The 24898-nt window shown below is 40.9% G+C and overlaps 1 protein-coding gene across 2 annotated transcripts; it reads left to right on the top strand.

Annotated features, from left to right (window-relative positions):
* The first annotated feature begins 10018 nt into the window (after positions 1-10018).
* On the top strand, positions 10019-24252 carry XRCC2 (X-ray repair cross complementing 2). 2 transcript variants are annotated; one of them, XM_066550970.1, is made up of 3 exons: positions 10019-10097; positions 14453-14534; positions 20104-24252. In XM_066550970.1, exons 1-3 carry the CDS (start codon positions 10059-10061, stop codon positions 20817-20819), a joined length of 837 nt encoding a protein of 278 aa, XP_066407067.1. In that variant the 5' UTR covers positions 10019-10058; the 3' UTR covers positions 20820-24252. The 2 variants fall into 2 exon arrangements, 1 of the variants encoding a protein (XP_066407067.1); XR_010783748.1 differs by having other exon boundaries at positions 10066-10097; positions 24034-24252.
* Positions 24253-24898: the final 646 nt, after the last annotated feature.

Raw genomic sequence — 24898 nt, 5'->3', positions numbered from 1 at the left:
AGTGAAGGCTTTGGCCAGTTGAGACTTTTCCAATGGCAAGAGGGAAAAGAAAATAGAGAGAAAGATTCTGGCTATTTTATTTTATTTTTGAAGGAGCTATTTGGTTTACTTTAGAAGAGCAGGCAAGCACAGTAGTCTGCTGAAGCCTCCAGATTATGGAATAAGAAGAGCTTTTCTAGGCTCCCATAACTCTGTTACTCTGTTACTGTTATCCTTAATTTCAGAAAAAAACCCCAGCAATATTACGGGCTGTCTTGTTCAATTAGAAGCTGTGGTGTTAATTTCAGAGTCCTAATCACATCAGCCCCCATCTCCCCTCTGTTACAAACCAGCCCCATTCTTTCCTAGTCCTTTGCTCTCAGCATTCTCAGTACTACTCAGACCAGTGATTCCACTGAAGTGATGCACAAATTTTGCAGATGTTTCCATGTCCCATTCTCCTTCTACAACTGCATCCTGAGAAGCACGTTTCCCAATTAACATAGACACAAATAAGTCTCTTAGAAAGCCAGGACTTTTGTTTATTGGTGTGAGGTGCCAGAAAGCCTGCTCTTATTGCATAGGATACTTGTAGTAATTTTAAATATTTCAGTTAACTTCTGAAATACCTCTTGGACATGGAGAGGTTCTCAGAAATCCATGCTCAAGGGCTGTGCAGCTCCCACAAGTCTGCTTCTGCTTCCCAACTTTCCAAGTTGTCCTAGATCATCTCCTTTGTTATTGACCATCTGTTTAATCAATCCAAGCAAGTGTCTGCATGCAGGTCTTTGGGGGAAGCACTGTAACACACTTGTTGCTGCTGTAGCAATGTGAGAAATCATTCTTGTTGAAATTCTGCTGCTGTCAGAGGATTTATCCAGAAATGGATAAAGCCTATGGATCTATCACGGTTCCCTCACAAATAAAAGGGTAGAAATGCCCTGTGTTGGGTCAGACAAAAAAACCATTTTGGATCACCTCCAGGTGATCCTGGCAACAGGGTATTTTCTTCTGGACACTTCATTGCATCCTTCAGAATTTCAGGCTTTGTTTTTGAGATTAAATCTCAGAAAGGATAAATTAATTTCTGAGATTTAACAGTGCTTTGAGGTATCCCTACAACTGTAGTAGTCACTTTTTGCCAACCTAAATACAGAAGCGTGGCCTGGCCTCTCTCACTTCTGGTTTCATGATGCTGTCTCTGCACCAGGGAATTGAGCACCAAAACTGGGCTACCATCCTTCCTCTCAGCTCCATCAGGTCCCAGCAGCATTGCAAGGCTGACCTGGTTCAGTGCACAACCACCAGCACAGCCCAAAGGAGACAGCAAGGACCTGCAGCCCAGACAGGGTTCACATCTTCCTGGAGCAGCTTGAGTTTCTGTTGTTTTAAAGCAATCAGGCAATTGCAACCTTAGCCTGCACACTGAAAATTTCAAATTACTCACGTAATTTAAGATTTTGTGAAGTGCTTAATGGTTCAATAGAACACTGTTCACTGCTGCACGGATCATCACAGGTTATGGCAGTGAAAGAGGTGAACGTGTTTTCATGATCTACATAAGCTGAGAAAGTATGTCAGAAAACCCCATTTGAAGAGAAAGGACGTTATCACACACTTTTCCCTCCAGAGACTACGGTTACCAAGTCACAGTTTTAACTTGTTTTCCAAATGTTTCTATAAGAGGAACTCTTTTTGTAACCTATCCCTCAGCAAGTTTGTTGCAACATGCACCATCAGAAGATTCAGGCCATCACTGCTTATGTGAGTACACAGAACATACAGTTAATGGGAAAAAATGTGATTTATATATATTTTTAATATACTTATTTAGAATTATTTAATATATTTATTTAGAATTATTTATTGCAGCTATATTTGAATGTTGCCTTAGAAATTTGCTGCTTCAGTGAACATTCCTCTCAGCAGTTTATTGTGAGAGCATGTGCAGACAATTGAGCATTGAAATAGGTATGATCACAAGCAAAGTGAATACAGTTAAAAATTAGAGAAATGCTACTTATCCCAAAGTAAATTTTTGCAGTGGTGTCAGGACACAATGCATATAGGAAATCAAAACACAGGATAATGTTCCCAGGCTATGACAAGCCATCTAACCCAACAGAATATTAGATGGCTATTTTCTTTAACAGCCAGTAGGAGGAGGTTTCCCATCCTAGGGGAGTTTCAGTATTTCAAAACCCAAAGAGCAAAGTCTTGTACTCTAATTCACCAGTGAGCCGAGCTAACGAGAACATTTTTTAAATCCTTCACTTTAACTATGGCCTCCTTTCATTCAAATATCTTAGTGTATTTAATGTTAAGATCAGAAAAAATGTTTCATGGGGCAGCTTTCACACTCGAATTGTTAACCTATGATGTCTCAGCACTTCTAAAACACTTCTACCTGGAGATTTTGAAGATGAGATATCCATTCAACCCATTTTTATGCAGCCAAGAGGGTCCACAAGAGAATTTTTGTTTTCTGCCAGACTTTATTCTCTGACAGGAGAACTACAGATTGTTAAACTGTTGGCTGACTCAATTCCATGTTGCTGTTGCTTCCATGACCATCTTCCATCCTTGTGACAGAAGAACTACAAGCATGCCAGGGTGCAGGATGTCCTCTGCAACTCTCCACATGTGCAACTTCACAGCAAGTAATCCCAGCTGCCTTACACAAGAGAGAGACTCTCTGAGGCTGATGTAACATCCATCATGGATAATGCAGCTTTCCACAGTACCAGGAGACTGAAAAGGCGCTGAAAAAGCCATTGCAAAGCCATCTTTGATCCATAGCCATGGTCACAGATGTCCAGTTTGCATAGATTGGAACTTCTGAGAAACTTCTAAGCAAGGAAAACCCTACAGACCCAGGCAGGTCACAGGCAAACTCACCTGAGACTCCTCAGGCTGCTGTGTGGAAACAAGGATTGCAGAATCAGAGAAACAGGAATAAGCTGCTGAAGGCCCTTTGAACCAAACTCCCACTCAAAGCCAGACTGTCACCAACTATAAATCAAACCAGACATGGATTTATTTGGCTGAATCTTGAAAACCTTCAAAGACCAAGATTTCACCACTCTTCCAAAAAAATGTATTCCAGTGCTGTACTGTCCTCCTACTGAAGAAATTCTGCTAATGTCCAGTTTCAATCTCCCAAGATGAAAACAGTAGCCCTTGCCCTTGAATTTGCTCTGAGTTTCCACATTTCACAATAAGTTTCCAGTTTGTGTTGCTGCATGAGATTATTCTGCTCCAGGTACCAGGCTTCACACACCTTACTGAATGTCTTAAGGTCCCATCCACAGGTGTTTTCAGTCACTCTGGACTGAACCTCTGTTGTTCAGGGTGCTGATCATTTCCCTTAGGTTAGCATCATACACAGGTTTTTAGAATTTGCATTCTTACTGATCACAATGAAAATATTGAACAGCACCAATCTTGGGGTACACAACTACTGAGTTTTGGGCTGTTGATAACTGTTCTTCAAAGCTCATGGTCCAGTCTATGTTCAACTGATCTAACAGTCTGTTCATCCAAGCTGTACTTCCTCATCTTCCAGATAAGGATGCTATAGAAGCCTTACTGAAGAGATAATGTATTACATCCATTTTCTCATCTTTTTAGCCAGTCATTTCACCATAAAAAGCAACCAGGCTGGTCAAGAACAATTTACCTTTGGTAAATAAATCCATCCTCACTCTTCCTTGTCATTACCATCTTATCATTTGTGTGTTTCCAAGTGGATTCCCAAAGGATGTGCTCCATGAAGAGCAGAGCTTCAGGGGTAGTGGCAAGGCCAACATTACACAACACTTAAATTTATTCACAGATATCCAGATATCGGGGTATGGTCCTGCTGCAAGCACAGCAGTGCAGGTGCAGTGAGGTTAGCTCAGAGCCTACAAACAGTTTACCCACAGGGGGACAGACTTGGTCACTTTACTGAGCAGGTTTCTGTGGGGGCTTGGAGCCATGGTGAAATCAGAGTGCCACAGAAAACCTGTGTGCAGTGCCAAAGATGGGCAGTCACTGCAGGAAATGTACCCCAGGTCTCTCTGACAGATGGAGCTCACAGGCTGTTCAGGCTCAGCTTTAGGTATCTCTGGGATGAGAGCACTGTCGAGTCCCAGTTTAAAGACAACAGTCAAAAACAAGGCCTTCCCTGAATAGGGTCTGGAGTGAGGTAAAAGTCCAGTGTGGCTTGAACAACAGTTTACAGCCTTCTATAAAAACATCCCTTTTTCTATTACTGCTGGCAGCAGATCTGACAGGGTTATCTCTCTACTTATATTTTATGCTTCCTAATTCCAACATATGATGGCACTTCACTTCCCAATATCCATTGACATTCTTTTGATGTATCTTTTGGACTAGTGCCTAAGCACATTTGCAAATAGTTTAGTGCTCAATTTAAGGCTGAATATATTCCCAGAATTCCTTGGGCAATCAATTATTTATTACTTACAAGTGTTAAGATCAAAAAGAAAAGAAATAGATGTATATTCCACGCTGACAGGAGGTCCATGGGGATTAGAGAAAACAGAAACTTTAATGCTAAATTTGTGTAAAAAGGATAAAATGGGGATTCCCTAGTCAGTTAAAAAAAGAAAAGAAAAAAGAAAAGAAAAAAAGAAAATAAATGGCCTGGATTATACAGTTTTCTTGCACACTTGAAATTAGTTCTCTGTACCACACAGGCAAATTGTGGTTTGTCTTCACCAAGAAATACCAGTCAGCTTGAACTCAGTGCCAGCTACCCTACTAGAGGATTCCCTTTTAGCAGTGTGCCAAGGGGAGCATAAATAGCTAATTAATTAAGATACTGATTCACTCCTATTGACAGGCCTAGGATTTGTGTGAATTCTTCAGCAGAGCCATAGTGCCTGCATGGATTCTATGGAAAACCTGGAGCTTGTAAGGGCATCAACACTCAAGCAAAGGGTAACCCACAGGAGCAGAATTTAGAAAGATCATTCATACTTCATTGAACAGCACTGTAGAAGGCAGAGGACATTTTCACAAGCATGTTTGACTGAGGCAAAATTTGTATTATTCCCATCAGTGAGGTAGAAGCAGAGGGGGAGGTTCACAAGGTCAAGCACAAGACCTCTCCCTCCATGGGCTGCAGGTCAGAGCTCAAGTACTCAAAGAGAAACTTCATCTGTAGTCACTGCTGGCTATGAGAGTGGCTTTACAAACCACATGTTCTTCTCTGTAAGTCTTACTTATTGCTAACCTGAAACTGTGGCCATAGAAAAGCAAGAAAATACCCCTGGCTGAGTCACCAACACAAACCCAGTCCAAGCAAGGGAGATCCAGCAACTTTGCAGTGAGCCAGTGCAGAATCATTCAGGCAGGACAGAAGTAGCTGTGGTACTGTCAGTACAATGTGGTGAAAAACAAACATGAAGGAATTTCAGCTCAGGAATAGAAGCTGATGAAAGGCAAATAAGAAATCTAGACATAAATACAGGTGAATGGCTTCACAGAGCAAGTTTATTTCTGATGTATGTCTGCAAGATGAAAGGTAAAGCAGAATATCCAGCAACTGGCCATGAAACTATTCCAGGCCAGGTTGGATTGTGCTCTGAGCAGCCTGGTCTAGTGAAAGGTTCCCTGCCCATGGCAAGGGGGCAGGAACTGGATGAGCTTTAAGGTCCCTTCCAACCTAAACCATGTTATGATTCCATGATCACAGATGCCAGAACTAATAAAGACCTGGACTTGCTGTTTCATGGCCAGCAGTCCAGCTACCGGTGGATTAAATTATTTTCTCTTTGTGGAGTTGTTTTTATTTTTTCAACAAAATTCAGGAACTCTATCAGCTTTTCTGAGGTCAGTGAAATTATAACACATTTGCAATTTAGGTTACTTATTTCTCAAATAAACAGATAAATGAGACTACCATAAAGCCCAAATGCATCTAAAGAAAGTGGCAGCTCTCCAGGTAAAAAGAATCAGCCATCTGCTCTAAAATATAAAAGCAAAAATCTAATAAAACCCAGTGACAGATCATTTCACTCATTGAGAGAAACTTGGAACAGTAAGTCTGAAATCAGCTCCATGAAACTGGAGGAATCACACAACAGAGAGGTTGCAACTAATCTGATGGCATTCACTACATGGAGACTCAACACATACTTTAAATCTTAATTCTTACTACCACTACTACTTCTGTTACTATTATGAATCCTTTTTAGGTCTGCTTACAACTTTGAGATGGTCTTTAGGTGATAAACCTTTTGGGCTTTGAGCATTACTACACAAAGGAGGAGATAAGACTCAACTCAAAACCTTTCTGGTTTATTTCTAGGAGTGATTCTTTGTGTTATGACTTTTGGAAGAGTCAATTTGTCACCTTTGGAATGAAGGTATTTAAGAGTCTGGACATTAATTAGGAAAACAACAATTGACTTTACTAAAGAGTTTAGTTCAACTATATGAACAAACTGTTTTCAAGCTAGAAGATCTGTTTGGAGCTGGTTTGTGCTGGAATGTCACCCACACAAATCTTGTGAGGGAACATTAAGTGACAATACACTGAAAATGATGAAGCTTATGTTGGAGCAAAACGTCTGTGGCTGGGAAAAAAACCCAATCGCTCAAAGGAGGAAGCATTTACATCCCAGTTTCTAAATTAGCTATTACTTAATTAAATATGAAATTTTGATGTGTTTTTTGCAAACATCCTCACACAATCTTGCTTGTCAACATATTGGTTTTCTTCATGCTTTTCCCCTTTTGTTTAAGCTCTTACCTCAGGCCTTGTTCCAGGACAGGGTGTTAGTTCTTTAGACTGCCATCTAAAGTCTAATAATGGAATTCGTGAGACTATTGTAGACCAATTGGCAATTTAAATTTAGGACTTTGCATCTTAAAAATAAATTAAATGTTTATATATACAGTAGACTCTCAACATGCCTAGGGCACCTGAGTTAGTTCTTCCTTCTCCAGAACCCATCCCAGTTTCCTTCTGCTGGCTGAAATTAACAATAGTGAATGTATAAAGAAGCAAAAAAATTTTAAAGCTACAAAAAGTATAATTTTGCAAATCCACTTCAGATACCTTCCTCTCTTGCTCTGTCATTTTTCCTCACAATAATGCAGGTCTTAAACACGTGCAGTGGAAAATACAGGATCCCAGCATGGGAGATGTTCAAAATCAAGATTAGGAAATAGGAGTTTTTCTCCAGAATACACATTTCATAAAGACAGAGATGCTCACCCCTAGAGTGTGATCTTTCTGCTCTTAGGAAAGTCCTTGTTCCTGCTGCTCAATTGCTACACCAGCAGTGCTGTGGCTCCTGGGGCCCCCTCAGGCTCCCCTCATGCCAAACAAAGGAACACTCATTTTCTGCCTGTAGAAGCAGGAGTGCTGGGGCATGGAGACCCTGGATACTATGAACTACCTAGATCTGTGCTGCTTTAAGGAGGATTCTGCTGTTTGAGAAGGAAGAGTAAGGGGTGGGTGGGATCCTGTACTCCTGGATCGCCCACTATCACTCAGAAACACTCCAGAAAAATATGAAAGAATGAATCATAAATAAATAAATAAATAAATAGACATATAAATAGATAAATAAGCTCCCCAGAAGCCCAAAAAATAGAGGGTGCAATTAAAATCATTGCTCTTTACCAATGGTAAAGAATTTCTCTCCTTACCCATGTTACTGTTTTTCTCCTAAGAAGCAAGATCAGTGAAGAGGTTTGCCGTGCAGGGAGAAAAATAAACAAACAAACAAACAAAAAAAAGATGAACTATTAGAACTACATTGACACCTTTGATAAAATATTACAAAATGTGGTAAGATGCCAGCAATGCTGACTGCTGATGTGCAATCTGCCTATCAGGGTGACCGGTGTGTTTGATTTACACATTTCTAATTGTGATGTACTAACTATTTCAAGCTACTAAATATCCTTATATCTTTTTTTTTTTCTGCTCAGATGAGTTCTATGTTTTTAACCTGTCTCTCAAATATTTGCTGCTTGATCTCCATTGAACTGTGATACTTCATTTTGCATTAGATTGTAATCTAATGCCAAAGCTGTGTTCAGCTGTGCAGTGGAAGAGCTCCCACAGAACCCTACTGGGACTCTCACAATGGTGAGTGATGTGCTAGGAGTGGGCTTCAGTCGACTGGTATTTATCTGTGCTGTATATTTATGGCTCTGAATTCAACTAGCAATCACTTTTTAAAAATTACTACAACATCTTTAATTAGAGGACAAGAGCAACAAAGAACCTATAATTACCAAAAAAAAAAAAAAAAATCATGTGGTTGATGCAGTGAGTAATGTCTTTGTCATCACCCTGCTCTTGGGTTAGGTCACTCTTCAGTCAGCTTCAAGGACAATCACTACTAATTAACAAAGCTTTTAAACTCTTCCAGGTGGTCCAGACCACTGAGGTACTGTAAGAATACTCAGATACACAGTTCTTAAAGTTGTCTGTCCCTTATGTTGATTTCTTCCAAAATGCAAAGAAGAAACTTCCTTCAATACAATGAAATCAAAAGTATTGCAGTTGCATTTTTGTGCCCTCCCCATGGCCATCCAAGTCTTTCTCACCATGCTGCTGATAATTTGGCACATGCATCCATACACAGAAAAAGACAAAGACTATTCAGGCGGTGCAGATTGACCATCTCCCTTCTGTACTTTAATGAGCAGAATTAGGACTGGACACCAAAACTAGAGGTTTAAGTTGTGTTAAATCTATCTGATGCCATCCATCTGGAGTTAGTCAAGTGGCAGCAGCAGCGTGGTTTGCATTGGAGCTCAGTATTTTGGACTGAAAAAGGGTTGAAAGAGTAAACAAACCTAATGCCTTGCATCTGAGGTTAGATTTTTTGTTGTGGTACATGCTAGTAGAAACTCTTTTGTATAGACAAACATGATTTCTTTGAAGAAGCAGAGAACTCCACCACCAGTTTCTCCTCCTAACTGTAAGGACGTGCAGTATCACCGATAACCTCGCTAGACCCGAAGGGATGGTATCACTACTGCTCTTTGATATGCAGATACTGGGAGCTGCTATTCTTATCCTGCTGGTTTTGCATTTAGCCTATGGACAAAACAAACAGGTTCTCCTGAGCTCTCCCTGTGCCCATCCCTCTTGCCTGCCCAGGTTGCACAACTGCAGTGGACGGGCCATGGTCCGGGAGGAGCAGGTCCTGCTGCTGACCACGGGCTGCTGGTGTGACCAAGCTGCTGACCATCAGCTCCTGCCTCAGAGCATCACACACCACACAAGCCCCGTTCATTCCAGGGACTTCTCAAAACTACTCTAAACCCCTTTTAATTTAAGCCATAATTGATAGCTGGCTTTGGCAAAGAGCAATTTCACAGGCGTCAAGAGTTTAATCGCAGCCACGCGAACGAGCTTCCCTTGAGTCACAGCTCTCCAGTGCCACCAAGGAGCATCCCCTGAGTCACACCAGCCCAGCCACCTGCTCCTTTCCAGCAGGAGCAGAAAAAACCCACACACACCTGTAGAAAGATAAGTCCTTAAAAATAAATAAACAGCTTTTCTCTGGGTGGGAGTCAGGTTCTTCTCTCAGGTAACTTGGGACAGGATGAGCGAACATGGTTGTAAGCTGTGCCAGGGGAGGTTTAGGTTGGACACAAGGAAGAATTTATTCTTGGAAGGAATTATTGGACACTGGAATGGGCAGCCCAGGGAGGCAGTGGAGTCACCGTCCCTGGAGCTGTTTAAGTGTAAGATTGATCTCAATTCAACATTTAAGGAAGGACTGGACATGGCACTTATTGCCGTGGTCTGCTTGGCATGGTGGCATTCAATCATAAGTTACACTCGATGAGTCCAGAGTTCTTTTCCAACCTATTTGACTCTGTGATTCTGCCGGCGGTGTCCAAGGAATCCCAAACACGTACGAGGGTCGGGCGGGTGGGCGGCCGTGAATTGAGCCGGAGGCGGGACTCGAACCCGCGACTCTGCATCCCGCAGGCTCCTCCCCGCGCTCCCGGGGGGCCGAGCCGCGCAGGCGCAGAGGGCGCGGCCGGGCGGGGGCGCTGCGGGGCGGCGGCGGCCGCGGGGCCGCGGGGCCGCCATGGGTGACGCGTTCGGCGGGGCGGAGTCGGGCACGCAGGTGAGGCGCGGCCCCCGCCCCGCTCCCCCGCTCCCCGCAGCCCCGGGCCCGGGCTCACGGGCGGGGAGAGCCGGGCGAGGCTGTAGCCACGGGAAAAGAGGAGCGCTGAGCCTCCTCCCCTCACCCCCACGGGCGGGAGCGGGGGAGCCCCCGCGGGGCCTCTTGAGGGGGCGGTGCGTGAGGGAGGGAGGGAGTTCCGCCCCCGGGAGGCCGCGGGGGCTTTCCCCGTGGATTTCCCGGTGGATTTCCCGTGGATCCGGGAGGGAGCGGGGTTGCCTGGGGCCGTGTTCTGCCTTTGTGTCGGGATGCGGGTGGATTTCTGCTGTGGGCGCTTCTTGGTTCGAGTGTATCGATAATTATTTTCATAAATATTCCCTTCGCGCTCCCCTCCCAGGCGTTGGAGGGGAAGCCTAAGGAAGAAGACCTGTGAGGAAGGTTTCCTTTAAAGGTTCGGACTTGATGATCCTAAAGGTCTCTTCCAAATTTATGATTCTATAAATAAACATTTTGTAAGGTGGAATTGCTTTCCTCCTCTTCAGGAGAAAAGAGGTTTGTGTTTTGGGATCTTGTGTTGTTTTATTAGGTTTTTTTTCCCATTTCTCGATGTTTTATTTGTTAGAAACTTCCACTTCAGCAACTTAATTGCTTGGAGATTTGTGTGTAACTATACCAGAACATGCTGAATACTTCACATAAAACAGAAAAGTGTGATAATATTTATTGTTAAAGCTCTGTGTGGTTTTTAGTGGGACTTGGGCTTTTAAGCACTTTTGACACTTAAAAAAAAAAATTATTACCAGATGTCCACTCTAGACAAATAGACATGAATTAAGGACATGAGGTGTGCTCTTTGTCCAAGGGGTAAATGCATTTATTTGTCCACATGAGTGGTGCTGACAGGGAATGCTCATGGCATCAGCTGCCTGCAATGGATGGATATCCAGCCTGGAACAAGGGAGGAGTTGAAAACCAACAGGTTAAGGAAAGTCAATATATGAATACAGTGTCCAGACAAAAAATGGTAAAAGCACTTGAAACAGAAAACACTTAATTTAAACCAATACTTCTTTAAATAGTCTCATGCATAAAGTCAGATTTTACTGAATTATATATTGAGACCACAGTATTGTGCTTTTATTATTGAATATAATTAATACAACAAATTAGACCTTCTTGCAAAACACCTTTGGTTTATCACAGTAAAAGTAATGATAAATAGCTTGCATATGTCTTCATGCCCAAAGTTTACAAAAGCTCAATCAGAGCGGTTATAGTGGTTGAGAATTAAATTTTGTCTAGTACTCGAGATAGGTTTGTATGTGTAAATAGCCTGTAGGTTAGCTCACAGCCTCTACCAGAGCTGGAGTATTTAATTTGAATTTCTTTAACATTTTAATGAAGTAATCTCTCATTCCTGACAAGACCTACGTGTGTGTTTGCATTGATGCACAGCATCAATGGAACCAACAGAGTACAAGCATGTCCTGCATTAGTCAGTGGGACTGTCCATATGCATATTTGTTTCTTAAAAGGAAAATAAATTATAAAAGGCATAGCTGAAATATTTGAGTCTCATCAGCTTCGTCATTATTGACATTTATCCCAGCTGCTGCTGAACTTTTGCTGTACAGCTTTTTCTCTACATGTAACTGCACATCTGTGCAGTTTCTTGCTGGCATAATTACATTTTCAAAGAACACCTAAGAGTGAGGAGCTACCACTAGCAGGTTGCTAAAGGGCGGTGTTTTGTGTAAAAAAAGATGAAGAGAGGCTTATGGAGGAAGAAATGAGCACCTACACTTTGATTATAGAATCAGGAGTCTCTAATATGGGATTTGAAATCGACTTGGGAATTTTTTCTAAGCTCTTCCCGCTCCGAGGTTCTCTCTAGGGATGCTGTCTGTCCTTCTGTACATTGTGTGTGACAAAGCTTGAGACCCCTGACATCCACCCTCCAGATTACCCTTTACATGCTGGGGATTTCTCCCCCTCTCATATTCCAGAAGAGCACAAGAGGAGGCAAAATGGGAAAGCCTCCCCTGGAGCAGAGCTAAGGTGGCTCTTGCTGGATTTGGAGCAGCCTGTGCTGTCCCTGTGTAACGTGGGCAGAGGTGAGGGATGCCTGTGTAGTGTCTCAGCTTTGCTTCCATCACTTGTGCTGCACTGTGGACAAACCTTTGTGAGAGCTGAAGGAAAATTGTTGGCTGTTTCTGCCAGGAACCCCGTTGCTCCCAGCATGGCACTAATGAGGCAAGTGCCTTTGGAGATTCTGCTTCAGAACTCGGAAGTAAATACAAGCTGGATAAAAACACAGGTGTGCTATCATCAGCAAATTACCATAAATTACCTTCATGAGCAGTGCTCAGAGAAAGCACCTGTAGTTATTTAAAATTAATCCATAAACTTGTCATTTAAATAACGACAGATTCATATTTAAACCATAGTGATCAATTTACTCTCTCTCAGTAAACTTAAAGAGTTGATAGTCTAAGAGGACACAGGGGCTCACTGTTCCAGAAAAAATTCACTGCAGAGGATATATTTGTTAATGTACAAATGAATTTAGGAGCAGGAGGCTGCAGCAATGTGTTAAGGCCAGCAGTAGTTGTGACTGCTGGCCCCAGCAGTGCCCATCATTGAGCCCCTGTTAACCCTGTGTGCTGCAGCAGTGCTTCCTCTGCTGGGAAGTGAAGAGCATCAGAAAGCAGCAGCCTGTGGTGGTTTTCCTCTTTCCCTCAACTTCCACTGCTGACAAAGGGGTGAGGGATTCCTGGTTCTTCTCCCCAGTGGGTGCAGCCTCTCCTCACTGGTGGCCAGGCCCTGGCAGCAGAAGAGCTGCACATGTAGGGCCTGCCAAGGCCCTCTTGGTAGTTGAGAGCTGCTGGTTTATGTGCCCCAAGTTAATTCCTGTATTCTTATGTATGTGTGTCCATCTGGATTTTTGCTTTGTCCTGATCATGGAACCCTGCTGGTTCCCAGGAGTTCACCATTTGTTTTGTGCTGCACAAATGTGTGAAGTGTAATGGGACGATCTGCTGATCCAGAGCAAGGTCAATTTGAGTGGTTTTTTGGCCCTTCAGAGGATGAGTCAGAAAACTCTCCTGGATAGGTGTGAAGAGGCCAAGGCAAACACATTGACATTTTGTTAATGGAAGGGACTCTGAAAATGTCAATGAAAATGTCACACTTACGTTCCCTTTGTGACCACTTGAAGCAAATTCAGGACCATTTAATTTTTTACTCTTAAAGGCAAACACACACATACACAACTGTTTAAAGAACTTTCAAGATCATTCAGAGCAAGTGTTGCTCATGGATCTGACAAGGAGGGAAAGCAAGAGAAGGCAGCAGTTTTTGAAAGTGTGTGCTCACTGCTCTTTTGGTCTTGAGGATGGGATAAAACTGAACAGGATTTGTTTTGTTCAGATTTCTAAATGACAGCTGGGTGTCTTGGAGAATGTGGTATTTGGCACCAGGATAGGTGCTCTGGTGACACAGAGCATCCCAGTAATGTCCTTTGCCATGTATGGGAATACATGTAGGGAATAGCAGCTCTAGTACCAGGGAAAATGTTCATTCTTGCTTTACACAGTGTGCCAGAACTAATAATAACACAGGTTTTGTGAATACCTGTCTGCTTGCTATGGAAATACCTCTCAATTTAAGAAACTGTCCATGATCTTTGAAGTAATTAGTTTTACAATGGACTTACTTTACAAGGGGCTTTGGAGAACTTGCTTAACAAATTCAAGCTTGCTTTAGAAAGGTTCTTGCAGAGCCACTGGTGACTAATTACTTTTGAAGATTCTTAATCCATACTCTGTTTGAACAAGTAACTATGATATAATAGGATTGTAGCCCAGAGGAGTCCTGTGTAACTTCCCAGGTGAAATGCACATGGTTTTACTTAGAAATGCTCAGAGAGGCTGGCTCAGGGCATTGTTGATGGGTAAGGTTTCACCTCTCAGCCAGTATTTTTTTTGGAGGTGATGGTTGTTACAAATGATGTTCTTTCCCTTTGTTCTTTGGAATGGCAGCACTGCTGTGTACTGGAAGTGATCCCTCTCACTAATGTCCCTGAGCAGCCTTTGCTTTTTAAACTTTATTTCTCCTCATATCTCCAGTCCTCACTGCCACTGAATCTGTGTGCTTGTTGTTTGTAAGGCTGGGACCTTCTGTTGCTGTAGTCCAGACTATACATTTCCATATGTATTTATGAAAACACTTTTAAAATCAGGCTAATCTTTCAATAGGACTCTCATGGAAAACTGTTAGTTCTTAGAATCCTTTACATTTGTGTCCTGAGGTTCACTATTTAAAGTTAACAGCATGGCTCTTTGTCTTGTCTTTAAAAGCTGCTTGCACGACTTGAGGGCAGAAGTTCTCTGAAGAATCTCGAGCCTTGTCTGTTTGCTGAGGAAGGATCTCCTGTTCATGGTAAAAATGTGTCTTCATCCCATTTATGGAAAAATGCTCATGTAGAAGTATTCTCAGAGATAAACATACAAGTAAATTATTTTGCTTTAGATCAGAATTCTAATTGTTGATGTAGTTCAATGCAATCTAGATAAAATGGAATAATGCAAAGTCACCCTTCCAAACATTATTAAATAGGCCTCTAAATCTACTTTATACATATCAAGACACAGGTGTAGGTGAGTAAATACCAAGCATGTTGGTCAGTGTCAGTAGTTTTCCAGCAATTTGTTCTAGAGTCTGTCATTAAACCTCTTTGTTTGTTTTTTTAATCAGTGGTTTAGACAACCACCACAAAGTCATAACTGCAGAAATTTGCAAAGAACATGAGGTTCAGTAAATAGCAGAGAGTTCAGTGATACAGAGTTGTCTGGGTAAATTAGGATAAGGAGCATGAGCAAACAGTATTTTTCAATGAAGCCAAGTCATCATGCCATTCAGTCCTGACCTGAACAATCCTAGGTATACTCAGAATAGAAGTTCATAAACAATTCCATTATGGCCATAGGTACTAATTAGTTAAATGAGTTCACAATGCAGGATCAACATGGCTCATAGAGACCTTCAGTGAATGAAGGAGAATTTCAGATTGGAGAAGTGGGATAACCTTTCAATGACACCAGTACAAGAAATTTTAAGATCAAGGCTGGATATTTTAATGAAAGAAATTAGTGAACTAAACAGAAAAGAACACACTATTCAGGAAGTCAGACTGATTTTCCAGATTGTGTGAAATTTCATGAATTTCACGATGGAAGAGACAACTCTGATTACACAAGGCTAAAAATATGTATGAAAAAAGGCATATGAGTGGCAAACAGTGAGGATCAGTGGTGAGGTACTACTGTTGTGGAATTTATGTATGAATGAGTGGATTTCATAGGGCAAGTATGTGGCTTCAGTGGTTAGCAGCACACTTATCTGCAGTTTAAATTCCCACAAATATGGAATGTTCAGAATAAAGAGCAGAAAAAGCAATAAAAAGAATCAGGATAATTGGATGAGAGATGATGCTTAGTCTTCAAACACAGTCACTGTGAGACTCGTTGTGTATTGTTTTGCAGCACTAGTAAACACATGTGGGCTTTAACAGTACAGGATTCCTGCCCTGAAAGTTGCCAGTGTCACATAACAATGATAAAGGGTGGAGAAATACTGGTAAGCCAGTGCAAGTAGAACAAAGAAGAATATTTAAATACTCTCATTTCTGAACTGCTGTGTTACTCACAAGAGGAATTAAGGACCAGGAGTGAAATTGGTGTATGCTTTACAAGACTCTCAAATTCTTATTTTTTTAGAAAATGAGATATTACTGTATTTTTTTTCAAAACAAATATTAAACAATCTTTTAGTCTGGATGTTTGGTATTTTTTAGTCAACTTTACACACAACAAACAAATGTTGGAGACTGAACTGGCTATGTACTGGTCAAACAGATTTTAAGATATTTTCTTGAGGATCACTAAGTGCCCTTGCTGCACTCCATAGTGTTATGTAATTTCATGTCAAATGATCTGCTTTGCTCCTAAAGCTTTATAGGTTGTTCATGTCTGTCTGAAGACTGTTCCAGAACCTCAGTTCTAACATGGCTGGAAACCTTCTAAAATTCATCACTGGTTTCTCTGTGCCAACAGAGTCATTGAGCTTTTGAAGCACTTGTATTTCTCTTCTGCTTCCAACAAATGGTATCAATTATTACCCATATTGGTCATGCTTTTTGGCTGACATTAATGAAGCTGCCTAACATACTAGCACAGCCCTTTAGAAGTATATATATAAATGGACTTCACCTTTTATTGCATTTTTGCTTTGTCTTTTAATACCACAGTATTCATGTGAGGCCATGTGTTATTTTGATGTGTGTTCACATTATTCAGTCTTAAATCCCTGTTGAAGGCCTACCTCTCCATTTGTCATGAACTTGACTTTTAGTGTGTCACTGTGGAATTCTGTAATAGGTTGCCCATGAAGTCAATACTGAACAGCTCTTCATCTAAAATGCAGTGATTAAAGCAATGCAAAGACCTAAATTATTCATTTTTTTCAAACAAATACATGAAGTTTCAATAAACTATCCAAAGGTTACATTTTAGTTAAGTGTTCATAACTTGCATGTCAAGGTACTGTAAAATAGGGACAGGTAATATAGGTATTAATGTGATACTCTAACCACTGCTTCTAATTATGATGGACTTGCATATTTAAGAGCACATAAGTACATTAATTACATACCATTTAAGCTCTTCTGGAATGGAGCAAAAGTGACACAAGCATTAAATAATCTTCCACTATTGCCAGTCCATATTTCCCCTGTGCCACTGGCATGAAGGTGTGGGTGTCAGTTTAAGGCTCTGATGTTCACCAATTGCATGACACCCAACATTAACTTGGAATAAATATTAGGCCTTTCTACTTCACTTATAAATGGTATAAATAATAGTGACAGCTTCTGCACTGTATTGTAAATGACCAGCCTAGAAACTTCAAGGTAGCCTACGATGTGAAACACACAAAGTTATTGCTGAGTGTTCCAACAGCCTGTTTGTATCTGCTGTGTCAGAAAATAGTTTAACCAGCATTTGCTGGTGGATTGATTACAGACAAAAATAAGGCTCTTCTCATTCAAGACATAACAGCAAACTGATGGCCAGGACTGAACACGGTGTTTCAGTTAAAAATATATTAATCTTACATAAATATTTACATTTCTTCAGCATCATTTAGTTTAACCTGCATGCCCATTCATAGGAGTGGGCTATTATTCTCTTAAGTCTGCCCATAATGAGCCAGTTCTGGCTGCCCTGAGCCAGGCAATGTGTTCAGGGACTCCTTAAAACCTAACTCTTGAATTCACAGTGCTGAATTTCATGTGAAATCACTCTACTCATCCATCTCCATCTGTTAAATCTTCACAAACTTAAGTTTTTATTAACCCAATTAGTTTGTCTTCTGCATGTTTTGCCAAGCTAATGGAACATTCATCTACTGATATGTTTAATGTCTGCCAACACCAATTCTAATAGAAAAAATTCCCATTAACTTTCTTCCATGTTAAAGTGCTGTTCCTGCTCTCCCTCTCAGCCTGTTCTCATCCTGTGACAGTATCTTTTTACTAATCCTCTTTTCAAAGTTGTTTTGACATTAATGGATGATGCTAGTCGTGATCACTCAGTTTCTTCTGTGACCTACTGTCACTGTGTCAGAGGCTTCTTGAAAACGTTGCTGGCCTCACTTCCTCCTTTGCTGTGTCATGGCTTGTCCTCTCTGATCCAGAGAAATGAATTTCCCCTCTTATCTTACTGTAACAGCCTGGTTGCTAATTCAATGAAACCCTACATTTATAGATGTTGCTATAAATGGTTCCTGTTTTGCAGCCGTTCTCCTTGTGGGCAGCCTCTTGGATAATCAGGAAGGCACAGAAATCTCCAGCTCTCTTGAGGTTTTCTTGCAGTCCAAGCTGTTTCTGTTTGCAGAGTAACTCAAGTGTCTTGGTCCAACTACAGGGCAGCTGTGGATCTCTTTCAGCAATGTTGAGCAAACTTTGAGGGGTGCTTGGCTGTCTTGCTGTTCACATTTATAAACCACCACCACAAAAACCTCTGAGAATGATTGTCATTCAACTTAGAATTTTTACTTAAATAAGTTTTATTACTTCTGCCAATAAAAAAACCCCCTCATCTAGGGTCATTCTGTAGCACACAGACATCCTGCTAGAATGTCTTCAAATGGAAAAAGTGAAGCATTTATTTCCCAGAAGAATTTTTGAATCCAGCAGGTCATATTTTGCTGTAAAGGCAGGTGAAGCAGTATTGCCTGTTGGCCCCACTCAGTTACTGGTCTGGATTCAGAAATGCCAACCAGGGTGGCAGAAGTTTTGTGTCACAGACAGTGGCAAAAGACACACTTTGTTCCTTATCAAGAGCTGCCTTACACAATTGTTCTAAAATACTGCAAGAGACAAAGTAGGAGGGAATGACCTACCCAGCACTTTTAGGAGGAGCTTTTGCAAGCTGGTATCTCACCCTGCCAGGGTGTGGTTATGTCTCTGGCACAGGCTGTGTGACAGCAGAGCCACTGGCTGCAAGTGACAGCATCGGGCACCGTGACCTCTGCACAGGAAGAGAAAATAAAAACTTATGTCCCAGGATGTGTAGTTATCTTTCATCTCAGAAGTGAGGGAGCCATTCAGAACAGCTTAATAAGGGCTTGGGAGACAATCAAGCTTTTTAATAGATTTCAAAGGATCAGAAATTCATATAAATGCTATTTCTGAGTGACACTGAAATGGACAGACTTGTTACATCAGGTGTAAATTGCTTTTAACACTTGCAAAGGGAGAAGAGCTTGGTTTCTTCTCTACCATCCTGCTCCCCTGATCCCAAATTGCATCTTGATGTTGTAGGCACTTGTGAATGAGGACATCCTCTGGAAGCTGAGCAGTGACTTGAAAAACCCTGTTAACTCAGGCAGGCACAAGCATGTTTAAGGAAAGTTGCAGTTAATTCTCTACTCTCGCATCCCCCTATGGAAAGCTGTCAGGCCATTTGCACTTGCCCAGGCCATGGAAATCTCTCACCTTCCTGCAATTACAGTGGTGTGATTCTCCTTACTGCATGTGGTTACCCTCCTGCCTATAAAATCCAAAATGTCATAAATAACTCATCCAGTTCCCAAAATTAGAAATTTATAAAGAGCAGCTAATAAATTAACTTCTTCTAGGGTCTTGCTCTGATACAAGACATCAGAAGACTTTGGATAAGGCTTTTGAGTATCTTGCATTCACATCCAACAAAAGAACTGGTTTCCTAATGAAGCATAATGCTGTTTTTAATTAACATTTTAAATTTTTATGATATGTATTTTATGACCCACATGGATGAGATAATTAGGCTGAATCCTTTTATGAACAGAGATCATTTGCTTCAGACAGAGGCCTTGCCTGGAGTTGAAGGAATCCCTGAGTCTCCCTTGTCAAAAGAAGCAGTTTCACATTATTATCACCACAGTTGAATATAAGCGCTAAATAAACCTACTGCTGATCTCTTCACAAGTCACAGATTCCTGTAGGAATCTTGTGACATGCAGCATGTGACATCTATGTGAAAGGACCTCTAATATGTCAATTTTTTTGTTTTGTTTTGTCCTCTGCTTTGTTATTTCTTAATTGTGTGTTCATAGTGTACATGGTTAGCCACTTTTGTGTAGCACCTTCCTCTTCTGCCTTTATCTGCCTGTAATGATATAGATGAAATCCAGTTGCCAACCTTTTCTTGACGGAAGTCTCCTAGATAGTGCTGGCAGAGGCTTTCAACCTTTGTTCACAGTTGATTAACTTCACTTTAGAGGCCTTTCTTGAACACTGAAATATCTGTTGGTGGATACTAACCAGGATTTAAACCATTTTATGAATGTCGATTAAAATGCATTTCCCAATTTGTGGGATAGTGAATGTTGGTTCAGAAAACACTGAGAACCAACTCTGGGCTAGAAATGCTCTTACCTGACAACACACTGCTTTGTTTTTAAACAGGAGATGTTATTGAATTCCATGGCCCAGAAGGGACAGGAAAAACAGAAATGCTTTATCACCTGCTAGCCCGCTGCATCATTGCCAGAGCACAGGGAGGACTGGAAGTAGAAGTCATGTTTGTTGACACCGATTACCATTTCGATATGCTCCGGCTGGTCACCATCCTTGAGAACAGGCTGGCACAAGGGACAGAAGAAATGATAAAGCAGTGCCTGGGAAGGCTCTTCCTTGTGAGCTGCAGTAGTAGCACTCAGTTACTCCTCACTCTCTACTCTCTAGAAAACCTGTTCTGCGCTCACCCCTCGCTCTGTGTTTTGATTTTAGATAGTTTATCAGCTTTTTATTGGATAGACAGAAGCAATGGAGGGGAGAGTCTTACCTTGCAGGAGATGAACCTGAAAAAATGTGCTAACTTCCTTGAAAAGCTTGTGACACAGCACCACTTGATCCTCTTTGCAACAACACAGACATTAATGCAGAAATCTGCAAACTCTGCAGAAGGCTTTTTACCTTTAAAACTTCCACATGAAACTGATACAGACTACAGACCATATCTCTGTAAATCATGGCAGCAAATGGTAACACACAGGATGTTTTTCTCTAAGCAGTGTAATTCTGGCAACAGCAAAGGTTTTACTGTAGTTTCTTGCCACCTCAAAAGAAACCAGATAGTAAAACGTTCATTTAGTGTTGCAGAATGTGGAGTTCAGTTTTAACATCAGTTTATTTTGTAAACATTTATCAAATCCAGGTGCTTAATGCCTGATTAGGTCTAAGTACCTTCTCATAACTTTTCAACTCGCTGGTTATTGCTGGTTAATTAATAATTGTTGTCACCATTTTCTTGAAATTCAGTGAAGGACAGGGAATGGTAAAATTTCTTAATTACTTCAGCAATTCCATCCAAACTATAGAGGGCTATTGACATTACTTGTTTGTGCTTAATCAAGAAAATAGTAACAAAAGACACATAAAATCCTGGTATCCTTCAGCAGTCAAACCAATGTGGCCAAATGCCTGTTGGAATTTCTGGGTCTTACTCCTCTTCCAAGCTGCAGAAGTAGGGGCCTACTTGTCTGTGGCAGAGGTTGCAAAGAGGCCAGAGTTCACACTTTATAAACATTGGCCTTGGTTTATTCCCTGCAGCTTTGGGCATAAGAAATGCCAGTTTTGCCTGAAGAAGAGGATTCATTTTCACAGCCTATTAAATAGTGGTGATCCTGACTGTGCTGCTTCTCCTGGCTCACAGCCTCTCCATTTACGTTAGGGGGTGCTCAGAGGAGCAGGGATTGCAGGTGTTCTGATCCTTACAAATGTCTGGCATTGAAGAATCTTCAGCTATTAAAGAAATAGAGGCCTGGTTTCCATAACTGAAGGAAAAGTAAAGACCCAGCTCTGGGTATCTGTGAGTTTGTGCTGCGTAACAGCAAAAAGTTTAGTTTTTGGAAATAATTAAGTGCAAGTTACAGGTTATTTTGGGAGTGGAGGTTGGTTTTTTTTGTTGTTTTTCATTTTTTAAAATGATGCACAGACTTTTTTCTCTGCCTTTCCTCATTACTCCTTCCCACTTCTTTCCCTTCCCCAGTCTCTAAGAAATCCAGGAATGCCACGCCTCTGGTCTTTACCAATATGTATTTGCCACATGTAGAACATTTGTGTGCAGGATTTGGCATGTAACATGTTGCAATTCTGGCACAGAAGATTCAGAACTTACAAGAAATGCCCTACAGTTCTGGCAAAGAACACCACATTATTTATGAACCTAGAGTGCCCTTTGAAAGCTTCAAAGTACTTTACAAGAAAGAAAATTTCACACAGTACATTATTTAATACAAAAACTTACATTAGCTTACAAATTCAAATTACTCAAACAAGGGGGAAATACTTCTCACAGTGATGTTTGTTCAGTCATGTTGCACAGCACATTTTATAGTTTAGATTGAAGAGATTATTAACAAAAATGCATATTAATAAGAAGTATCTAGCTCAGTATCTTTTTGAGGAAGATGCCTAAAAAACTCTGTTGTGAGACACTTACCTTTGAATTTCCTGACTTCTGAAGCAGCTTTTTCAAGCTGAATGTATGTTTGGAATCCCAGCCTTGTACAGTTCAGTTACCCTCTTGGTTTCTGTTGTGTCTGTTCACAATGAGTTCGGTTTAATTATTCTTTCTGTGGAATACTTCCTTTTTTCCCTTCTCATTTTAAACCTTCCATCTGATCACTTCTTCATGCCATCAGTTCTTTTACTCTGGCACATCAGCAAACTTTGCCTTTTGAACATCTCCCCAGAGCTGATGATTTTATAGAATGTCACTTCATTTGTGCTTTCTCATCCATCAGCACCAATATGTATTTTATTTCAAAACCTGCATGGGTACACAAATACATGAAAAATTATATAAAAACCATTCAGCCTAGAGTGGACCCAGGTTAGATAGTTTACCATGAGTAGACACTTCCATTATGAATTATGATAAAGGGCATTATTGAATTTTTTTGTAAAAAAGAATGGGAAATTTCAATAGAACTAGAGAACTTTAAAATCTGAAAATTCTAGGACTATGTAATTTCTACTAGAAAAAAATCAAAACCAAACAGCCCCCCTTTCCACTGGAGAATGCAACTCCACTGATGATTAACTTCTTCATAAAATCATACTTGCTGAAGAATATGCTTGAGAAAAAAAACAATGGATATGTTCTGGCATTCCCAACTGGAAAAAAAAGCTTTTATATTCTTCACAATGTAGTTTGTATTTTGCATTGTATTATGAAAGAAATGCCTAAATTGAAATGAAGCCAAAGTTCTAGTTGATCAAAAAGAGCACCTCAGGAAATTTTGAAATTTCCCAGTTTTATTTTTACTTTGAATGCAGACAGATTTTTTAAATTCTCTGGTAATTGTAATATTCATGCTCTGCACATTTGTTTTAGCTGTATAGCAAGCTTGGATTTCTGAGGTGCTGAGCATCTGCATATCCCTGTAATGCTGCAAGAGAGATAGGCAGTGCATAATCTGGGAGTTCACTGACCTCATCCTCTGCCAAAATTATGCCCTTTGGAAAAATGAACCTTTAGGATACAAGTCTCAGAAAGATGCAGTGATAAAGAACATGGAAAGCAGCAATTTTTTTGTACCTTAATGCTCTGTGGCTATTAAACATGGGGTTTGCCATTTTTTAAGTGAAGAATTTTCCAAATTTTGTACCAATTGTAGTTATTGGAAACTGCAGTCCATCCTTGTGAGCCAGGAACTGTGTATGAAATGTAGCATTATACCTGGAATATTCTGCTTAATGCAGATCCTCCTCTTTCACCCAGACCTGAGGTACCACCCTGTCTCCAGCCCAGTGTCTCACCTGGGGTGCCCTGAGCTGCTGCAGCTCAGTCTCCCAGGAAGGAAGCACATTTCAGGTTGGTAGGTCTGGTTTAAATCAGCCCTGCAGAAGAGCATGGAATACACGTATTCCTGAACTCTGATTTAAGGCATTTCTTAGAAATGAAAATCCTTTCATGTCAGTGCCATTGTTCTTCAGCTCAGGGTGGTATTATTAAGGCTTTTGTAGACACAGGAACTTTTTACATTCCTTAGAATTTTGTTTGTTGTTTCATATGCAATATGGAATTAAAGCAGCAAGCTTGAAATAAAGAGGAACTAGTTCACCCTTTCCCCCATTCTTTTCATAACGAGAGGGCTTCTTAGCAAAACCAAATTAAGGTATTTTGCAGGGTTTATATTTATTTTCTACTATACTGGTATTTCTATGGACACCTGGAAAGAAAATGTTGAGTTTTATATTCAGTTAAAAGTTCTTTGTATTCCTAGGCTTTTTATAGAGCAAATAAAATACAAATAACAGTTTGCTTGGTTTAAGTTCACACTTGCACATAAAATTCAAGTTTTCTTTTTCTTATATAACTAATCTCAGAAACTTAGTTTTTCCTGGAGTTTGGAAATGGCAGAAGATAAATGTTCTCCTGTGGAAACATACCTGCAATGGTAATTTTGCTGGAGAGTAATGGACAGAGGAAGAAGAAATACCACTTTTGATGGCAGCTGTATAGAAGCCATGGACTGTGTCTGAAGAGGAACATGACTTTTTACTTTTCTGTGGCTGCTCTAATAAAATGTCTCTTGAACCTCTTTATTCAAATGTACTTTTGATATGCAAATACCATACTGGGGCGATGGGCAACATCATTTTGCCATCACCAAGCCTGATGTCAAACTCAACACCCACCTCAGCATAAAGCTGTTCCACAGCACAAACTCCAACTGGTGTAGAAATTGCAATGAATTCTCCCCTGTGTAAAAGCTGCAGACAGGTGCAGTGTGTCCAACAGCTACAGAGTAGCACAGGACCCTGCATTTTGTGAAGAAGGGAAGGCACTGGAAGGGCTTGGAAGACTTTGGTCATGGAAAAAAATTTCAGACAGGTAAAGGAACATGAGTCCAATGCATGTGCATGATCTGGATGGAGAACTGATGCCCTGCAGCAGTCTCTGAAATCAAAGGTCTGGCTGTCCCTGTGTGTGAGAGAAGACAGCAGAGTGGCACTGGGCTGTGAATAACATGGAGTGAGACAAAAGGGCCCTTGAACTTCACTGACCTGTCTGGCATGGCAATACTTACAAAGAGAAGGCTGACTAGAGTGGGGCTGTATGTTGTTCCCACCTGGGAATATGGATTCCACTATGTAGATTCTTTATAGCTTATTTATAATGAAAATATAAAACTCTGCTGCTCTGGACCCAGGAGGAATTAAATGTAAAAACAGACTTTTTATTTTATGT

The sequence above is a fragment of the Molothrus aeneus genome, chromosome 1 (assembly GCF_037042795.1).
Source record: "Molothrus aeneus isolate 106 chromosome 1, BPBGC_Maene_1.0, whole genome shotgun sequence".
In the NCBI taxonomy this organism is placed as follows: Eukaryota; Metazoa; Chordata; class Aves; order Passeriformes; family Icteridae; genus Molothrus; species Molothrus aeneus.
The sequence above is the reverse complement of the archived record's forward strand: the minus strand, read 5'-3'. Positions and strand labels throughout refer to the sequence as shown.